Consider the following 19774-nt stretch of genomic DNA (forward strand, 5'->3'; position numbering starts at 1 on the left):
TTAGTTGTTTGCTTGAAATGAAGGAACAAACTTGTTGACACAGAGGCAACGTGTGTTTGAACACTGTAGTTCAAAAAATGTGTGTTCCCCCATTGGGTAACCATGCAAATACAAATCCTGGAGCATGGATGCAGATTTTTGTGCAGATTCTTTCTTTCTTTCTTTCTTTCTTTCTTTCTTTCTTTCTTTCTTTCTTTCTTTCTTTTAGAAAGGACATAATAACCAAACACATGCATAAGTGATGCAGACCAGAAACTACAGGTCCCAGGATTTTGGGGGGTGGCATTAGTGAAATCTACTTTAAAGGTAATGGTGTGTACACAGCCAGTGTGTGCAGGGTGTGTTTACACCTCTTGCTACACCTCAATGCTTCTGAATATACAGACTACAAAGGCACCATGGCTCTCCAGTAATTTCTTCCTACGAGAAAACTGATCCTGGATGTTTCTATTACTTGAAAATGAGAGGCTGTATTTATATTGTGAAGAAACCAAGGGAAAGCATGCAGACTGGTGATTGACAGGAGTTTTTAGATTAGGACAGGATGCAGACTTGGGAGCTGAAGGCCTATATGTCTTTGTGAATCACTTCAATGCCAGCCCATAATTATGGCTTTTTGAAGCCACTGTTTCTTTTGGTTTTTAATAAATGTAAGCACATTCTTGTTCACTCTCTGCAGCTATTTCTGGTAATGGATCATGGATTTATGGAGAAAAACTGCTCATTACAGCCTTTTAAAGGATCTAATTAATTGCTAATTACCAAGCACTATTTAGTGGGAAGATCTGGAGCTTTCTACTCTGTTTAAACTACGGAAGTGGAAATTTGGTGGCGCAATGAGGCATCATAGATTAGTTTGCTGCTGTGTTTAACAGCAAATGTCAAGAGGCACTGAGAACCCATCAGAATAAATTCTATATGTTTGTTATAGTTTCTTTTAAAAACAGAATAGAAAAGATTAGGGTTTTTTGTGGGGGCGAGAAGGAATAAGTTGAACATACGTATGCATTTTGCATTTTGGCTTCAGCGCTATCAGCCTGTCCATGTGTCAGGAGTTGGAGTCCATGATACGATGTCTGTTTGACATGGACACACACAACCAGATTTTGGCTATTTTTATATTATAAATTCTTCTTTGATGAGTCTTATTTTTATGTTCACTATGGCCTTGTTTATATTGGGGTGGGGAATGATATGTAGGAGTTGTTCCTTTGTGATTGTGTTGTACTCCCACTGAGAGGAAAATTTGAGAAAGTGAGCATCTGTAAGGGGGCTAGACATGTGGATATGGTGACTTGTGTAGTCACAGCAACCCTTCTCTGCAAATTACTGTGGCTGCCCATATACATTGTTTACATGTGTGCTAATTATAATCACAAATCTTGCCTCTGAAACAAAAAGAGCGAGGACAAAGGAGGCATCTCAGGCAAAGCCAACCGTGAAATAAAAAAAGTTAATAATAGAATAATAGAGTGGCAGAGTTGGAAGGGACCCTAAGGAGCATCTAGTCCAACCCCCTGCAATACAGGAACATGTGGCCCTCTCATTGATTGAACCTGCAATCTTGTCATATGATCACCAAGTTCTAACCAACTGAGCTATCCATAGTATAGAACAGTTCGGTTGACTTCCACAGTCTTCAATAAGCAGAAATGCAGATTCACACACTATGTAACTGCTGTGGTACATATTCAGTAGGAGATGTTCAGTAGGGAGGTGATTAATGCCTCCTTGAAGGAGGCGGTAGAAAAACCACTCCTCAAGAAAACCTGGATTTGGAAATTTTAAATAATTACTGGCCGGTTGCCAATGTCTCCTTCTTGGGCAAGGTTTTGGAGTGGGTGTCCGCAGACCAGATCAGGCTCTGTTGAAGGAAACTGATTTTCTGGATCCATTTCAGTCTGGGTTTTGGCCTGGATGTTGCTCTGTCAGGATAGAGACAGAGGAAATGTGTCCTTAATAATCCTCCTCAACCTCTTGGTGGCTTTCAATACCATTGACCATGGTATCCTTCTGGAAGGGCTGTCCAAGTTGGGAGTGGGCAGCTCCACTTTGCGTTGGTTCCTGTACCACTTGGATGGTCATTTGCAGAGGGTGATGCTCTGGTTGTCAATTAGTTCCCGGGCCCAATTCAAAGTGCTATTTTTTTTACCTGTAAAGCCTTAAAACGCCATCTCATGATGGTCTTTATCTTAAATCTATCTCATGATGGTCTGTTAGTGGTTAAACAATCCAATGCTTGGTGAATTTTGCTTCACAATGGTGGAGAGAGCTGACTTTGAAAGGATTAGAAAGTGAGGTCTTAATGATGCAGCAATTTTAGCTATTCATTTTATTTGTTATTCCTGTTTAAAAAATGTTTTCCTAAACCTTTCAGAAATGAGTTTTACATTGTGACTATATCATTTCTTTATAAATTTTGTTCTGATTCATTCAACACGTTAAAAAAACTTTTTTATGTATAAATTGATATTAATTCTGCATGTGCCTCTAGGCCATTTTTACTTTTCAAATGAGTTTTTGTATATATTTCCCCTTTTCCTGCTTATAATTGAAGATGCTAGAAGGTATATATGAAGAAGCTGAGAGAAAATTTGATTAATATATGTTAGCCTTTAAGAGAGGATAATTTTCTTTTTGTATGCAGAAGTACTAAATGCAACTTCTTTTCATGGTAGAATAATAAGTAAATGTACCTTTCATCACTTCTATGTTTGCCTGCATTTCTTTTATTTTTAGTGTTTAACTCACCTCAAATATCTCTAATGCTAAAAAACAGCAAATCACAATCAAAGTTGTGGGAGGCAAGGGTTTCTTATCTTCTCAATTTGATGCCATCCTGTTCTGACATACTGACAGTGGAGAACTATCTGTGTCTATTCGGAAGTAAATCCATTTGAGTCCATTGGTGCTTACTCCCAGGCAACTAAGTATAGGATTGCATCTTGAGGTTATGCAAATTATTTCCTTCAGAGTCTCTGTATATCGGATCTTTTGATCAATCTGTTATCAGAAGCTTATACAGTTCAAATACTTGGACATCTAGAAAATGTACTGTGAGGATATACCTACAATGGAGACTTCAGGCGGTTTAACAAAGCCCTTAAAACCCTAGGAACTGTGTGTATGTATGTGTGGCTATCATGTTAATCAGACAAAATCTCCCAGCATTCTTTAAGAGAAGCCATGAAAGCTGTGGTATAGATGTTTTTTGGCTGAGGACCACTTTCCAACCAAAGTATGTACACATTCTCTGCCCGGTAGGCAGAGTTTTCCTGAAATTTTGGCATAAGTGAAATCTGAAAAGAATCTGGGCAAAACTTGAGGAAGGCTAAAGAGTTTTGTTATGTGTTTTGTGGAAGACAGCCACGTGTCACTTGGGGAAAATAATTTGATAGTTTGTGTCTTCTGACGTAATGCAGGTGTTAGCTACTTAAATGGTTTTAATGGGTCTGTACAGCTCTTTGGCATGGGTGTTAATGCTCAGCTCAAGGCCAGATAGAGAGATCAGAAGGGGCATATTTGACCCCCTAGGCCTCATATTTCCTACCCTGACCCTCCTGGGTCAAAGGAAGAGAGTCAAAGAGGTCCAAAAGCTGGGCAGTGTTTAAGAAGACAGTGCACAGATAATTTATTATGCTGGAATGTAAGAGAGTCTTCAACCGTTTTCTAGATTTCTCATGGGTTTACTTTTGGGCTTTGTATGCTAACAGACGACAGTTTTATATCTAACCTGGTGGAAATATTACCTAGGTGGGTGTATTGCATGAATATAGGTTTAATCAATCCACTGGGCTCACTCTGCATCCAATAGAAAACTAATCCTCAGTGATGACAAAAACAAAACAATACCCCTTTTCCCTTTTGCTTTCACATTTTGTCCTGGATCCCTCTCAATTTGCGCTCATGACTATTCTGCATTTCTTCCCTCTTCTTTATTAGTAAATGTGACCAGGCCTCCATGAAAGAGCTGCCAAGAGATAATTATTCAGCAAAGATGGATGACCTACCTACTTCAGTAGATGCACATCAGGGGGAAACTTGGACAGACTTGAATAAAAGCTGAGTCAAAGCCAGCAGAATTCCAGTCTAAGCTCTTAAGATACTATATTTTAAATGTGGGCTGAAATAAACAGATAGTGGTTTTATAGAATCATAGAGCTTGAAGGGACCATGAGGGGCATCTAGTCCAACCCCCTGCAATGCAGGAAACTTTTGCTCAAGGTGGGGCTTGAACCTACAACCCTGAAATTAAAGAGTCTCATGCTCTGCCAACTGAGCGATGTCTTAATATTTATTGCAAAACTGGTAGAAACAGGATCTATCAATTGCAAGGTTCAGATACAACCCCCACCACACCCCATTCTACAGGTGTGTGTATTTAAAAATAAATAGGTATATAGGGTTTTTTAAAAGAAGTTTTTCCCACAAATTGTGAAAACCGTGCAGAAGACAGTGCCGAAATGCAAGAAGCCTGGATTGGGTGTGTCTTGCTGGGCATAATTCCTTGCTTGCAGCTGTTTGTTCTGGTCTGTAGTTGCATTGTGTTTCCCCATTTTCTGTTAGTGAAGGATGGTGAATTTGAGAAACGGGGGTTTCTAAAGAGACAGAAATCATTTTACACTTCAAGCCAGTTATTCCCTTCATAGATGCAAACTTTAACCAATTCTTTAAGATTTCCTTTCCTTTCCTTTTTTTAGGTCATTGGGGACGATGTATAGGTGATTGTGGTTCGGGCGGTGTTCAGAGCCGAGTAGTCTGGTGTGTTCATTCTGAAGGGTGGACAACCCATCATTCAAATTGTGAACAAAGTGACAGACCTGAAAGCCAGAGGAGCTGTTTTAAAATATGTGACTGGCATCTTGAACTCTTTGAGTGGGAAGTTTCAGAATGGCACCTGTGTGTTCTTGTTCCTTTTGCCCTTGGTGAAGTCAGACCAAGAACTTCGGCATGTGTAACAGCCCAGCATGGATTACAACACAGAAAAGTACAATGTATACAGAAGTTGAACAGAACAGTAGTTGCGAATGAGATATGTGAATATTTTACCCCTCAGCCACCTATGGAACAAGCTTGCCTAATACCTTGCCCACGGGATTGTGTAGTGTCTGAGTTTTCCTCCTGGTCTGTATGTGGCAGACACTGTGGAAAGAGTTTACAACACAGAACCCGTTCTGTTATTGCGCCGCCACTCTATGGCGGAGCCAAATGCCCAAATCTAACTGAATCGAGGGTTTGTGATGTTTGGATGTCTTGTCCTCATGGGGAAGAGGAATATACGTACAGTCTTAAAGTTGGACCCTGGAGTAAGTGTCGGATGCCTCACCTTAAGGAAATGAATATGATTGGGAGAACTATGCTGGATTTTGGTTCCGAATCAACAGAACGAAGCACCTTCAAACTTCAAGTGGTGGAGAATTTCCAGAATTTTCATAGATCTAGGTCACACTACAGTTCCAAGCCTTGGGATATAGAAATTGGTTATCAAACAAGGCAGGTGAGGTGTACGAGAAGTGATGGGAAGAATGCTATGCTGAGGTAAGAGATCAACTTCATTCCTAAGAGATGTATGCTTTAAAGGCTGCTAAACATATCTACTTCTCTAGTTTTGAATGTGCATTTTGCCATGTACAGTGTTTTGGTTTCATTCACATGTAGTCTCGTTTAGCACTAAAGTTTCATATGTTGAAGAGACAGTTTTGGTAGTGATGTATACATATAAACTACAATTTAAATGAGGTTTTGTTTTGCTGATTTTCAACCAGCATTCAAGTTTTCTTCCATCAAAGGGAGCAGATAGTTATTTGTTTCCAGAGCTTCCATGGCTATTGAGAGCCAGTTCAGACATATGTAAGTCATCCAAAGCCTGGAAGAAACATCTTTGTGGATGAAATAATTTCAGCCCAGCATAGGAGCCAACTCCTAGGGGCTGAGGGGTCTTCACCACCTCCAATAAAATATTTGAGAGGGCCTGCCATTCATATGGTGTGCAAACATCACGTCATGTGATCGACTATACAGGGCAGGGCTTACCTACCCCCCCCATATTTTATTCAAGTTGGCGCAGCTTAAACCTAGTTAATGGCTCCCACTTTCAGTGTCAATTCACAGGCGCAGAATAGCTGGAACACATGCTGTTGTACTCATACATACTGCTGGGAATAAACTGCTACTTTCCGAGATGTTCTGTGTTCGGCACTCTTCCTTTCATTCTACTGAATCTCTGGTCAGACCAATCCATGAGAATAATTTGTAGTTTGCTGAGCTAACTAAAATATTATTCTGGTTCATTACTGTACTTCCATTATTACCATACAGGCCACATTAATCCTCCCATCATGGTGAGTGAGGTGGAGCAACACTGCTGTATTTTTGGCAGAGTATGCCTCAACAGGAAATCCTGAGGAAGAAAAAAAAAACATTCTTCTGGAACAGTTCTTCTGGAACAGTTAAATGTAAAATATATTAGCACTGATATTTGGCTTAAGTTGGTGTGTGTGTCTATGATATGAAAAACATTAAAAGTTTTTGAAGTAATTGTGCTCATAAGTTTCTCAGGCTGTTCCCAGTGTTTTCTCATAATCTGTAGTTCTCAATGGGTTGGTCATTGCATGTGAGGTGCATGTATTTTATTAATGTTGCTGAACATCTTGTACAACCACCGAAATAGCCTTTTAAGGACCTGATGTTTATTATGCTATATCTTTTAAGGGGGCATTGGTTAGGCGAAAAGTTGATATTTTTTATTGGTTAGAGAAAGAGTACTTGGGTTCAAAGATATAGCTTGTCTTAATCTTGTTTGCACCAGTTGCACCAAGAGTTTCGGTAGTTGGCTTCAATATATACCAGTTAAACTTGCAACATGGTTCACAGATGGAAAAGAAACTGTTAAAATAGCTTCACCAGTTTACATTTTTTTAATTGGCGAGAAGTGCTAATGACACCATTTTCCTTTACCACATTGGGAGCAGGAATGTGGAAAGTTGTTTCTTTGGATCAGATATGGATGGTAGTAGTGTCATTTTTCTACTGGGGATTGGCATTCCCAGTGCAGTCCCTGGTAGAAAAAGACACTCCACTTGGGTTCTGTCCATGTCCATCCCTGATTCTGCCTCCTTTGCATGATCCAGGGTCAGTTACCAGGCCTTGAAGCAATGGAATGGGAGATAGCAGCAGTGGTGAGATTTGCTATACTGAGCTCAGCTGGGACCTGTCCATCCCATTTGCCTTGATACTAAGCTGCAAGCACTCAAACAGGGGCAATCACTTTTGTGGTCACCTCTGTTGGTATGTTCATGCCACCTAGTAATAGCACCCCTCCTAATAATGTATCCAAATAAAATACCTGAAAGATCCTATTCAGATTTTCACGCGGACCAAATATCAATTAAATTAGTTTTCCATCTGCAAAGCAGAAACAACCCTTTAGTACCTTTGCAATTTTATGCTACATTTAGTGTAATTAACCTCACATTATGGGTAATTAAACACCGTGATCCTGTTTTAAAAATGTAGCGTTGTGAGACATTATGAAGAAAGGGGGCGTTTCAGCTTGTCTTTCATTTCATGAAATTTATGATTTAGATTTTTATTTATTTATTTATTTGGGGAATAAACACATTAGTGGAGGTGTCTTCTATATGGCATTTGCATGCAGCTTTTGCCTAGGTTGTTTAAAGTTTCCAAGCAGTGCCTTGGCTTTGCCATGCAAACAGTTGCAAATAGTGCCCCTGAAGTTGAGAGTGGAAGGGGAATGCTAGCACCCTTGCAAGCTAGCTGTGGACTTACATAATTTTAAAGAAACATGAATTTTAACCAGACATGGAGTTGTTGCTTTTGCCATGACCCTGGAATTTCTTGGGTTTCTCTCTTCCCAATGGAGGCTTGGTAAAGTGTAACTTGCAGATCTGGCTATTACGGAATGCTTCATAGTCTTCCTGCCTCTGTTTAATCACAGACCAGGTATAAGAGAGAATGCTTCAGGGTTGTTGTGGTGTTGTTAACAAAATACTTTCTTATCACAGCCTTTGTGTGCAAGAAACCATCCCTTTGACCTTTCAGTCCTGTGTTATGCCTAAAGACTGTGAAACATCAGATTGGTCTTCATGGAGCTCCTGTTCAAAGACTTGTCACTCGGGGGATCTCTCACCAGGATACCGAATTAGAACTCGGAGTATAAAGCATGTTGCTGTAGGAGCCGGCCGAGAATGTCCTGAAACAGAAGAAAGGGAAGCCTGCAATGTTGGAGGAGGTGATCGTGCTCATCCATGCCCAAGGTAGATTCCATAATAATAATAATAATAATAATAATAATAATAATAATAATTTATTTATACCCCACCCATCTGGCTGGGTTTCCCCAGCCACTCTTGGCGGCTTCCAACAAAATATTAAAATACATTGGTCTGTTAAACATCCTTGCCTTCCTTTTTCCTTTATTCAAAGAGAGTCTGAACCTCAAATACATTGGATGGTTTAGTAACTTTTGTTCATGTGGTACCACTTGCTTGGCCTGTGGCCCAGTGAGGGCAGAGTGAGGGCATGTCTCAGTGCAGATTTGTCTGTACATCTGTGTGTAGGTCTGTACATGTGCATGCATGTGCATGTGGCGATCACACAGGGTCCCCGGATGTTTCAATGTCTATTGATCCCTGTGCCACCACTTTATTTCTCGCTGCCACCACCCAGGCCCTACCTGGTACAATACTGAATCTAGTCAGGGTTAAATTGGAACATAAACATCTGTTTATTTATTGCAGTTTAACAAGCGTGTGGTTTCATAAACAGTATTGGTCAATTACAATCATGGGGTGCCTATCCAGACCTATAACTTCCACTACCTGTTCTCACTCACAAAACCACCTCTCAGTTGGTCTTCCTAGCTCCTAACTGTTCCTGACTCAGCTTGTTTCACTACACTAACTCAACCTACCCACAGACTCTATCCCAAATCATTCCCACTTCAACCAACCACCCAACTCTCAACGAACTCCTCCCTTCGCCTCTCCCAGAGCTGGTTTTATAGTCCCTCCGACTCCACACCCCCCAGGTTCTGATTGGGTAACCTGTTTAACTATTTCACCTCCAGCACTCTCATATGTTAACATCACAGTGCACTCTCTCTGACTTCCTCTGTGGTATCTTTTAAAGAGAACCCCATTTTTACTCTCTCCATTCCCTCTGTCAGCACCGAGAGCAAGAGTGACTTGAAATACAGCCACATAAATTGCTTGTCTTAGACCATCTTAGATGGTCCTGGGTGGGACTGCCAGCCCACAGACCTAATCATTAGGTGTATGGCAGGTTAAGGTGGGTTTTGGATGAAAGATGCTTTGCTGATTGGTCAGCTGATTGGCGGTGCCTGCAAAGCGTCTTGTTCAGTGCTTACCAAGAACCAACTGTTAGCTGCTTGTCAATGCTAGGAGAACACTGAGCAAGCTGTGCAGGCAAAAACAGGTCACCTGACATCATTGCTCCTGTGTTATAGGGACAGGAAGTCAACAGCTTTTGGTGAGCTGCTCTCTGCGGTCTGCCTCTTTTATTCTTATTCCCGTTCCCAGCAGCATCAGTCCTGACAGCCCTATTGGTGACACAGAAGGTGGGCAGAAGGGACAGAGGCATCAAAGGGGAGGTTGTGGCCATGTAAAATCCAGCTCCAGATCTGCAGGGTACCTGGTGTGAAGTTGACCAGGAACTTTATATTCCATGTGTACAGGAAGGTGTGTGCAGTCTTGACTCACTGCATTGCCTTCTTGTTATGACGAACTATGGTTTGTTGCTATGTCTGAAAGTGTCCCCAGGAAAATGTGAAGATTGTCAAGATGAAAGTCACGTTAGGATTTGAATGTAATTGAAGGTTTGTGTAGTAGGCTAGAAATCTAGCTACTCGTTTGCAGAAAGTGGGAAAACAGAAAGGGGTATTTACGGTAATTGAAACCTGCTATGCAGTTTGACATGGTTAACCAACCAAACAAACAAACAAACAAACAACAGTCACCTATAGCAGCTGGTCATGTAGCAGGGTGGTTCAGCTGCACTGTTTTCAGACAGTAATGTTAGATTTATGGGTTTAGAAGCCATGCAGATTCATGTTTACAGAATGGAAGCTGCTACAGCAGCATGCTGAGCATCTATGCTTTGCAAAGGTGTATAAGGAAGACAATGTGGTCATTTTCCAAGCTACTCAGCCAAATGCAGAGAGGAGCATGCTCAAAATGATTTCTATACTGCCACCCCCACCTCACCCCACCCTGCAGTTTCTAATATGCACATCTGTGCATATACTGTCTTGTATGCAAGCAAGGGGTTGGATCCTTTGCAGACAAGTTTGTAGCTTGCCATAGAAGTCATAGAAGTGACTTCTGCTCTTATCATAGATTAGTGGTTGCCATATTTCAAAAAGTGAAAATCCAGACACATTAAGTTTAGTTTTGGTTTTCTTTGGACAAAGTTGTTGGGCTTTTCTTAATTTTGCAAGACATCTGGGTTTTCCCAAACATTTTGGCAATTTCTGCCCGGACATTGTTTCACACTGCCCTATTCTGGCTATGTATGGCTACCCTATCATAGATATATTTCCTTAGGACTGGTCATATCATTGTTGAGCTTGGTGCTCGTATTTAGTTCATTTCTTTAATTTCTATCTGGTGATTTAGCTTCAAGAGTCTTTATTCTATCATAATGGTAGAAGTTTTTCTTGAGTGGTTGTAGTTTCAAGTGCCTTTTAAAAGTTTCATATAAGTAGATTATTGTTGTATTGAAAAGAGCCCTGAATTTTGCTATCTGCTCCTGGCTCTTCTGAAGCAGGTGGTGTAATACTTACAAAATATTTCTGAGGGGGAAAAACAGTGCAGAGGTCGTGAGTGTGGTGTGCACTATACAATTGTGTTACTTCAAAATCAGCAACCTGCTCATCATACATGTATGTCTTGCTATCAGTAGAAGAGAGAGGGCACTTACATTTGTTGCTTGATTAGATCTTGCAGGGTGGGTGGGGGGGAGCTCTTGTATGCTGATTTTTACTTTTCCATCCCCAATTCATGTCAATCAGTAAGACAAAAGGGTAGATTGCATGACTGATTTTGTTCTCTGTGCACAACGCGTTGTTACGCATGACAGTCATGTGACTGAAATATTCCAGCCGCCAGCCAAGGAGTGAGGAAAGAGATTTGTATCTGCCGCATCTTCCTACAATTTTTATCAATACCAGGAGACATAAAATATGAGGCATGAACAATGGTCCAAGGCTGAAGTATTTTGTTGTGTCTGATGTGTTGTATGGGTGGCCACTTGCACATCACCCCAAAGATGAAACACATCACTAAAAAACAAGACTGTGATTAGGTGCCAAGTCTGCTGTCCAAGTGCTAACCTGCTCTCCCTTCTTATGCTATTTAGTCTTTAAAAAGAACCCAGTCAGATGAGCAGAGAATAATCATGACCATCATCATATTTGGGCCAGACAGCACTTCAGCTAGAGGATGACTTCAGAAGACTATCCTCTGTATGACACAGAACCACTCTATATGTTACTCCAACCTCCTATCTATGTTTTTTTGTCTGGCATTCTTTTTGCTTTCCGGTTGAGGGGCATGGAGAAATTGAAACAGATCTACATCAACATTCCGCACTTGTGGGTTAACTAGAAAGTGCTTCTCTGCTTACTTTTGTCATATACACACAGGTCCCACTATCTACCCACTTGTTATGTGAAAATTCAGCTAACCAAACTTAAAGAATCATGCCCAGACTTCCTTCCTTGTTTGTGCTTTGCTGGTCAGCACTAGCAGTGCTATTTTTCTAAAAAAAGAGGTGTTGGAACTCACCATGAATGCCTCCCCTGTTCTCTTATAATGGCAATGGCGCCTACCTGAGTTTCAGCATATTGCAGGAGAGGGAGGGCTTTGCATCCAGCAAATCTGAAGCCTCCATGAATCCACCTTGAGACAGGTCCCTAGAACACCTCCCTTTTACTGTCTCCTTCATCAGAGCACTGGCAGTGGAGGAGAGGAAACATCTGCAGATGCTTCCACAGCTGAAAAGAGGATGCTTCTGTGGGCATACCTTCTTCTTCACCCACAAAGTTCACTCTCCATACTCTTAAGGCCCCTTGAGATGTTCTCCCGTGGCCCATAGGATTTCAGCCTAAACTTTGTTGTACCATTTTAATGTTTTTCTCTTTCTAGTTTAGACATGTTCTATACAGCCCTGATTCTGCTGTCCGTCTGTGCTTCAGCAATGCTAAACATTTTCAATGGGGTTCACACCTGCAGTGATTCTTTGCTTATTTGCCTAAACACTAATTTAAATCAACACACATCTACTTAAAACAAGAGTTGTTAGTGACTAAATGAGAGTGTGTACCTGCCCTTAAGCATTTGGTGTTATAAATCGGTTTCCATTTAGCCCTGAGAAATGTGACATTAATGTGATGGGAAACAAAACACAGTACTTTGCCTTGTTGCTGTTCAGCTAACTACTTCAGAATTGAAATTGTCTGTATGGAAGAAAAGAAAAGCCACATTAAGGAAGGGTGGTTTTTTGTTTTTTTTAAGTTACACCTACGAAAAGTTACACCTCCTATTCTGATTTTATGCATTGTGGGAGGACAATGTCATATTTGTCATGTAAGAAGGCTGTCTTGCAGAGATTCTGTTCATTTGTTTGTTCTTTTCTTTTTCCTAATAATAAATTTTGTCTGTCTTCCCAACTGCACACAAAACAGTGTATATTTAAATGAGAGAAAGACAGTTCATCTAAAAAGTACTGTGAATTAGAAGTAATCAGTATTTTTGTAAGCATCTCCATGCAGAACAGAATTCTAAAGACCTTTCAAAATAGACACTGATAGTTTGGATAATTTAAGCTGATGCTGAGAAGTGTAAGCATCAACTTCATTTTCCATTATTATTTTTTGTGAATAATTTGAGTCTGGAATAATTGGTTGGAATATTTTACTTTATGAAAGACAGTCTGAAACACTGGTGCTCATAATAATTAATCAATAGTAGCACCAATGGTGTGCACCAGATTTAGCCAGATCCCAAACCGATTCTGGTTGACCTGGAATTTACCTGGATTCGGTTGAAGGAATCCCAGATCACCCTGGGTCGAATTGAGTCCACCTAGTACTACCCAGGGCTGTTAAAAGGGTGTGTGTGCATTTTACACACATATATTTATGTAGCCTGAGATTTATGTTATATTTTATTACACTATTACTGCTTAAATCTCAGGCTAAGTTTGCATTGTTTTCTTCAGCTTTTAATGGTAATTTCGCTGCTTTTTAATTGCTGTGTACCTTATTACTTACTCCCTGCCTCTTTAGCCCATTTATTGATGGTATATTATAGTGTTTTAAATTGACTTTGTCAAGTGCCATAAAGGCCACCGTAGTTAAATTATGGAATACAAATATTTTGAAGAAGCAAAATGAAACCAATGGCAGCACTAGTAGTTTCCTGTTTATTGGGATATGAAGAAAGTGTGTGGAATTGAGTTGGTGCTTTTGGTTGCCTGTTGGTGGTAAGGGAACACCTAGCTATTTTAAATGAATTCAGATCTCCAGGGCCAGATGAGCTGCACCCAGGGGTACTAAAGGAGCTTGCAGGTGCAATCTCAGAGCCTATAATCTTTGAGAATTTTTGGAGAACAGGTGAGGTCCCTGAGGACTGAAAGTGGGCAAACAAAGAAGATCTAGGTAACTACTGACCAGTGAGTTTGATTGACCAGTGAACATTGATACCAGGAAAGATCCTAGAACAGATAATTAAACAGTTGATCAGTGAGCACTTAAAAAAGGCTGCTGTGACCCATTAAGACCCATCATGGGTTTCTCAAAAATAAGTCATGCCAGACAAATCTCATTTCTTTTTTTGATAGCGTTACAAGCTTAGTGGATCCAGGGGAATGCTGTGGACGTAGTGTCTCTTGATTTCAAGGCTTTTGACAAAGTCCCCCATTGTTATTCATGTTAAGTATAATTGTTTAATTCACACTGAAATGCAGCATGCCTGAATGTGTATCCTAATATCATGAAACTGTTTTGGATGGTACTGAAGACTGCAGAGGGGAGAACGAATGGACAAATATTGTCCCTCATCTATTAATGACAGCAACCACTGGATCAAAAGCCCCTTTCTTGAGCACAAAGGCACCAGCTGGATTCTATTCAGTCCTTTAAAGTGTTTTCGTCAGGCTTCAGAGTTATTTTTAAAAAGAAAGAAAAATGTATAGCTTTTCTTATTTACAGATAAACTATAAGTATTGTGGGAATTTTATTCCCTTAGCAATTTTTCTGGCAGTTGCGTTTTGATTTGGGGAATACCGAGACGTGCAGAGGAATCCAAAGTAAGTCCTTTTGTGTTTGATGGGATTTATTCCCAACAAGTGTCTTTAGGATTGCAGCCTCAATAATTTGTTAGCTACTTATAACAAACACGTTTTTACATGAATTAATGTTTGTGATTTTCTGCAAGATATTCATGGAGAACATCTGAATGGAAAGGATGTGATGTCACTCTCCTCCTAGAACAGCAGGACCCCCGACACCATAAGCACTCAGCCCTTTGTGGAGGTGGTGTACAGGTCCGGGAAGTATACTGTGCCCAGATCACACTGGAGGAAACACACAAGTTAAAGGAAGGTATGCTAGAAATTACTTGTATTACCTATAAATAAATAATTGGTATGAAATGATGAAAAGAAGGTTGAGGTTGTACTGCAGTGAAATGCTGGGTATAGGGTTCCGGATTCTGCAATTAGAAGTTTAGAGCCTTGGAGGTAGCATTATTTGCTTGCACATTTAATGTCAGGGGTTTCCAAGGTGGTGCACATGGGCACACATGCACCTGTAGGAGCTGCCCATGGTGCCTAGGGGGTCTCCTCCCCTTGCTGAAATTAGGCTTGAAAGAGGCATTCTCTTATTGCCAATAGAATTGGTTGGTTGGTGTGTGTGTGTGTGTGTGTGATGCTTGCAACTATTTTCTGTTTTGCAAATGTGCTCATGGACGAAATAGGTTGACAACTCCTGATCTATGCTGTCGATTCTAAAGGATCCAGAATGGATGGTGATTTGGCTGTCCCTTTCATGCACAAATGAGAAGCTAATGGCGTACTCAAAGGCTTTACCATTCACTGCAGTGGAAGAGTCAGACTAGAATATGGGGAAGCCCATAAACATTTCTGGTGAAGTTCCAATTTATAAAGATGTGTATACCCTGGTTTTCATAACAGATAGATAGATAAATTGTAAAGGGAAAATTGGAGACCCCACTTTCAAACAGTTCTCACAATAGACAATTGTCAGAAAGGTTTGTTTCTCCTATCCCCTTTCCTTTTCCTTTCTCTCTCTGCAGTAGGTCCAAGAATCAAATATTTTTCTATATTCAGAAGAAAAGCAAGTGGATAGACAGATGCCTGATGAATAATTTATCTTTGTCCATTTTCTTCACTATACCTACTGCTCCTGCAAAATATGGCTTTGTACAGAGATGTAAGATAGCAAGAGCGTAGCATCACAGCTGAGAACTGACTTGTTTACAAAGGCAAAGCAAGTCTATTTTAGGGCAGATGGTTTGCCCTCATCATCCCTCTTGAGCAGTCCACCTGCTGCAAGCTGATTATCTATGCCGTCAGTTTGAAGGAGGATATCTATTCTGTCACTATGTAGAAGGATTTGTTTTTGTCACCTGTTTGAGCCTCCCACAAATACAACAGATCATTTGCAAGAGGAATCTTCATTAAGTGATGTTACTTTCTCTGTAACATCAGTTGCTTTCTATGGCTTTTGGGGTTGTCTGGGTTGCCCTTGCCTCAATTTCTTTTCTACATATAGCTGCCCTTGTGACACATTATTTGTTTTCCCTAAATTTTCAGAAACTTACTACCCACTTGAAAGTAAGGGGGGGGGTGGATTGACACAAAGAAACTAGGAAAACCAGGTATATTCGCTTTATCAAAGGCATAAAGTAAGGCTTTGGTATTTTCCAGTTTTAAGCTATTAAAAGTGTTCCAAAACAGCCAGCTTCTGGAATGCTGGAAATTAATTATGAAACTCTGGCGTATTGGCATTTGTTAATTTCCATGCATTTATCTGGGTAAATAACTTTAATCAAATGTTTATTCTGTTTTAAATTGGAAATACTGGAGAGCCATTTCACTTAAGAGTCCTGCAAGTATAAAGACTAGTTCACCCATCCACTTCACTATATTAAAATTACAGGCGTACAAGAGTGGTCCTGTAGTTAAGGCAAGCAGGGAAAACAACTTTCCACCATTACAAGACTCAAGATTCTAAAGGTTTATAAAAATGGCAGTGGTTGAGCTATTTGAAGCTTGAAGCTTGGTGTACACGATCTTCCTGATTAATTCCATGAGAGTGCCATATTTCCAACCAATCTGATATAAAAAGATGCCACAGGTACAATAAATTTAAAGGTGCTAAAAATTGACACTTTCCTTCACCCCCCCCCCCAAGAAAGCATATCATATACTGTATTTATTTCCAATTTTTGTAATGTACTTTGTTCGGGTGTATTGTGGAGCGCAATCCTGCATTGCTTTGGCAAAGTCATGAGTAAGGGTTCAAAAGTTAATAGAGTTTTCCTGCCTCATGGAAGTCTGTGGAGAACAAAGAACTGGCAGATAGTGCAGAGCGCGGCCAGATTGAAAAATAAAGCCCAAGGTCCTACCAGTGCTGAAGTATCTGTAGAGGGAACCACATACCGAATTCTCTGTGTAAAGCCTATTTCTTTAATTAAGGGATACCAAAGGTGCAGAGGTTAAGCATGGGGTTCACTAAGCTTTTTGGAATCACAGAAACCTGCGCAAGTATATCTGACCCTGCCCAACAGACACTGCAGCCCTCCATGATATAGCCTTAACTCTGATTTTAACTCTCACCTGTCTGTTCTGTTGATCAAATTATATAGAAACAATATATTGGCATATATTAGCTGTATGAATATTTGACTACAGTAACAGAACCAAACCGACCGTCAGCAGCGTGTGGGGCGGGGCGTAACGCAAGCACTTGATGCTCATTTGCACAGTTGTAGTCTGTTAGGGCAGTCTCACTGGTTGTATTCTCCAAAGGCAGGACTATTCCTTTGAGTGCTTTTCATACCTGGATAAAAGTTAAGACCTAACGTGTGATCCAGGTAACTTGCTGAGTACAAAGACCGTACGGAAAGTTTCTAAAATTTAGTTCATTTAGAAGGCAAGTTGTCACCAGCTGTCTAAACCCTTTTGAATTCTACTGATTCTGGTGAGAGGGGCTTAAATGTTTATTTAATTATCCAATTTAAATTTGTAGGCTTTGGGCTTAATTTGCCTGGATCAAATATAAGTTTAGTTTCTAGGAGTGACACTCAGATTAGAACTATAATGTCTACTTTGGACCTTCAGTGATTTCAGATGTGGGTTCCGTTGCTGACATCTGCTAGAGACCCACCTTTAATTTTGAACTAAATGGCTCTCTGTGTTTCCTTTGTATATTTCTCTTTTTCATATATTCTCATTCTCTCTCTCTCTCTCTCTCTCTTCAAATGTAAGAAGCAGAAGAAAACAGTGATCACTTAACTGCTACAAGCCACTGTAGGCTAAAGTGTGACCCAAGTATTAATTAGCCAAGTGTCCTTGAAGTGAATTTCCAGCTGTGTGGCAGCAGCTCTTTCACGAATTTATCACATGGGACTGGGGCTATGTCTCACAGCTGCAACCATGCCAGCAGAGCTGGTTTCATGAGAGTCAAATGTATGATATTGATTCTGTGAGAAAGACCCACATGACTGGACCCTGGACATGTGGCTGTGTGATTCAGATACAGCCCATAGTCGCATGGGATTGATTCAAAAAACAGCAGCTTTCACACAGCTGGAGGTATATCTAAAGGGCACTTCAAGAAATCTTAAGATGGTGGTACAGTAAATAAGATTTTAGACCTTTGTTTGCTCAGAGAGAGGGAGCAGGCCTGTCACATACAGAGCTACTGATCTAGTGTATTGATCCCCCCCCCCCGCCCAAAGGAAAGGGTTAGTACAAAATAAATATCTCTCCTGAATGACCTAATTTACTTGATAAAGGACATTCCTTCACAGCAGGGAATAAATATATTTTAACCTGGTGATGTGAAATTTACATTGTTGGGATGTTCATCTATTGATCCGTAGCTTCTCCACCAAACATTTCTGTGAGTCAAATTGGTAAGATCAAAGCCACATAATGGGATGATAAATATGTAACAGCTGACTTCTTTGGTGGAGACCCTTTGAAACAAGACAGAAAAGGATTCTTCTCAGATCTTTGGGGTGTACAGCTGCAATGCTTCACATTCAGAAATAGAAGGGTTTAAATTCATGAAAGGATGAAAAATATTGGTAATCACACAAGTGGAACATTTCTGGTTTTCAATCATTATGGATCTTCTTAAAGTAGAAGGAACAAGCCCCCCACCCCCCAAAAAGCACCACTCTGAATAAGCATGTTTTTAGAGCAAATAACCATCTTCATTTTGCTGCATTTTCTGACTTTCCTTCTGTAGTGTATTGTTTCTGGTTCTATCATAAACACAATATTTTTCTGTGGCTCATTGCTGGCTCCCATGTGGCTTCTTCTAGCAATTCTAGAGCCTTCCTTACTTTACCCTTTGGGACTGGCAAGTCTTTTAGAGCTATCATGAGAAACAAGCCAAAAGCACCTTTACCTACAATGAATACCCTATGCCAGTGATGGCCAAACTTGGCTCTCCAGCTGTTTTGGGACTACAGTTCCCATCATCCCTGACCACTGGTCCTGTTAGCTAGGGATGATGGGAGTCCCAAAACAGCTGGAGGGCCAAGTTTGGCCATCACTGCCCTTTGCAATAATGGTAACATTTGCAGTAGTCTCTTGTTGGTGCTCAGCTTTGTACAAACCCTGCTGTGGCACTTCCCACTCACCGCATCATTTTTCTTTTGCAAGCCTCCCATCACAACTTAATTGGGCCAAGGTTGCAAGTTTTGCAACCACACAGAGAAATAAAGAGGCAAGATGGAAAAGGTTGGGTGAACTTGGCCATGTTTATTTAAACATTTACACCTCTGCTTTGTAGTCAATTCCCAGGCCCCTCCATTCTCTGAGCAGCCAACTGCAGCTGCTTCTGACACAACATTTTATGCTCCCACAAATTGGTAGTTAGGATATATTCATTACTGTAACCATAGAAGTATCTTCATGCATGGTTCCAGTCAGTGGGTCTTGGAGATACCATATCTTTCATTATCAGACTCCAGTGGTATTTTCCAAGCTTATTTTCCTGAATGCACTTGCTCTATTGATTGAGATTAGATTGTAAGGATTTTTTTTTTTTCATTTACAAGCTTGGTGAATGGTCCAAAGGGATGCTAATTTGTCTTATCTTCTTGGAAGATCAATGCCACTGCCTTGCTAAAGGTGAATAAATATTGCAATCTTGCATCTGTAATTGGGACCATCATTTGTTTTAAATGATCAGTTCATTTATACCAGTTAAGCCAAACATGATTTGCCAGCTCTTTACTAATTTGTGCTTGTTGTCTGAGAGACAATATTTCATATTATAACTCGAGATCCATCATTTCCCCCCAGCCAGTTTATAACAGTGCTGAAAGGACACAATGATGTGATTCACAAGTAGGTATATTGATGGCTAAAGGACATTAGCGTAAGTTGTTTGTAGATTGTAACCTATGCAGAAAGAGATTTAAAAATAATAATAAAGAGACACTATTCCTATCTTGAACTCAGGTAACAATTC

The 19774-nt window shown here is 40.4% G+C and overlaps 1 protein-coding gene across 9 annotated transcripts in view; it reads left to right on the plus strand.

Moving 5' to 3' along the window:
• Positions 1-19774, plus strand: part of THSD7B (thrombospondin type 1 domain containing 7B) — a 616280-nt gene that overhangs the window by 395535 nt on the left and 200971 nt on the right. For all 9 annotated transcript variants that reach the window (XM_081870551.1, XM_081870552.1, XM_081870547.1 and 6 more), the window contains 3 exons: positions 4701-5538; positions 8025-8276; positions 14478-14644. In XM_081870551.1, coding sequence (XP_081726677.1) covers positions 4701-5538; positions 8025-8276; positions 14478-14644 — 1257 coding nt within the window. The remainder of the gene's footprint in view (positions 1-4700; positions 5539-8024; positions 8277-14477; positions 14645-19774) is intronic.

This window comes from Podarcis erhardii, assembly GCF_964252035.2.
Source record: "Podarcis erhardii genome assembly, chromosome: 1".
Taxonomy (NCBI): domain Eukaryota; kingdom Metazoa; phylum Chordata; class Lepidosauria; order Squamata; family Lacertidae; genus Podarcis; species Podarcis erhardii.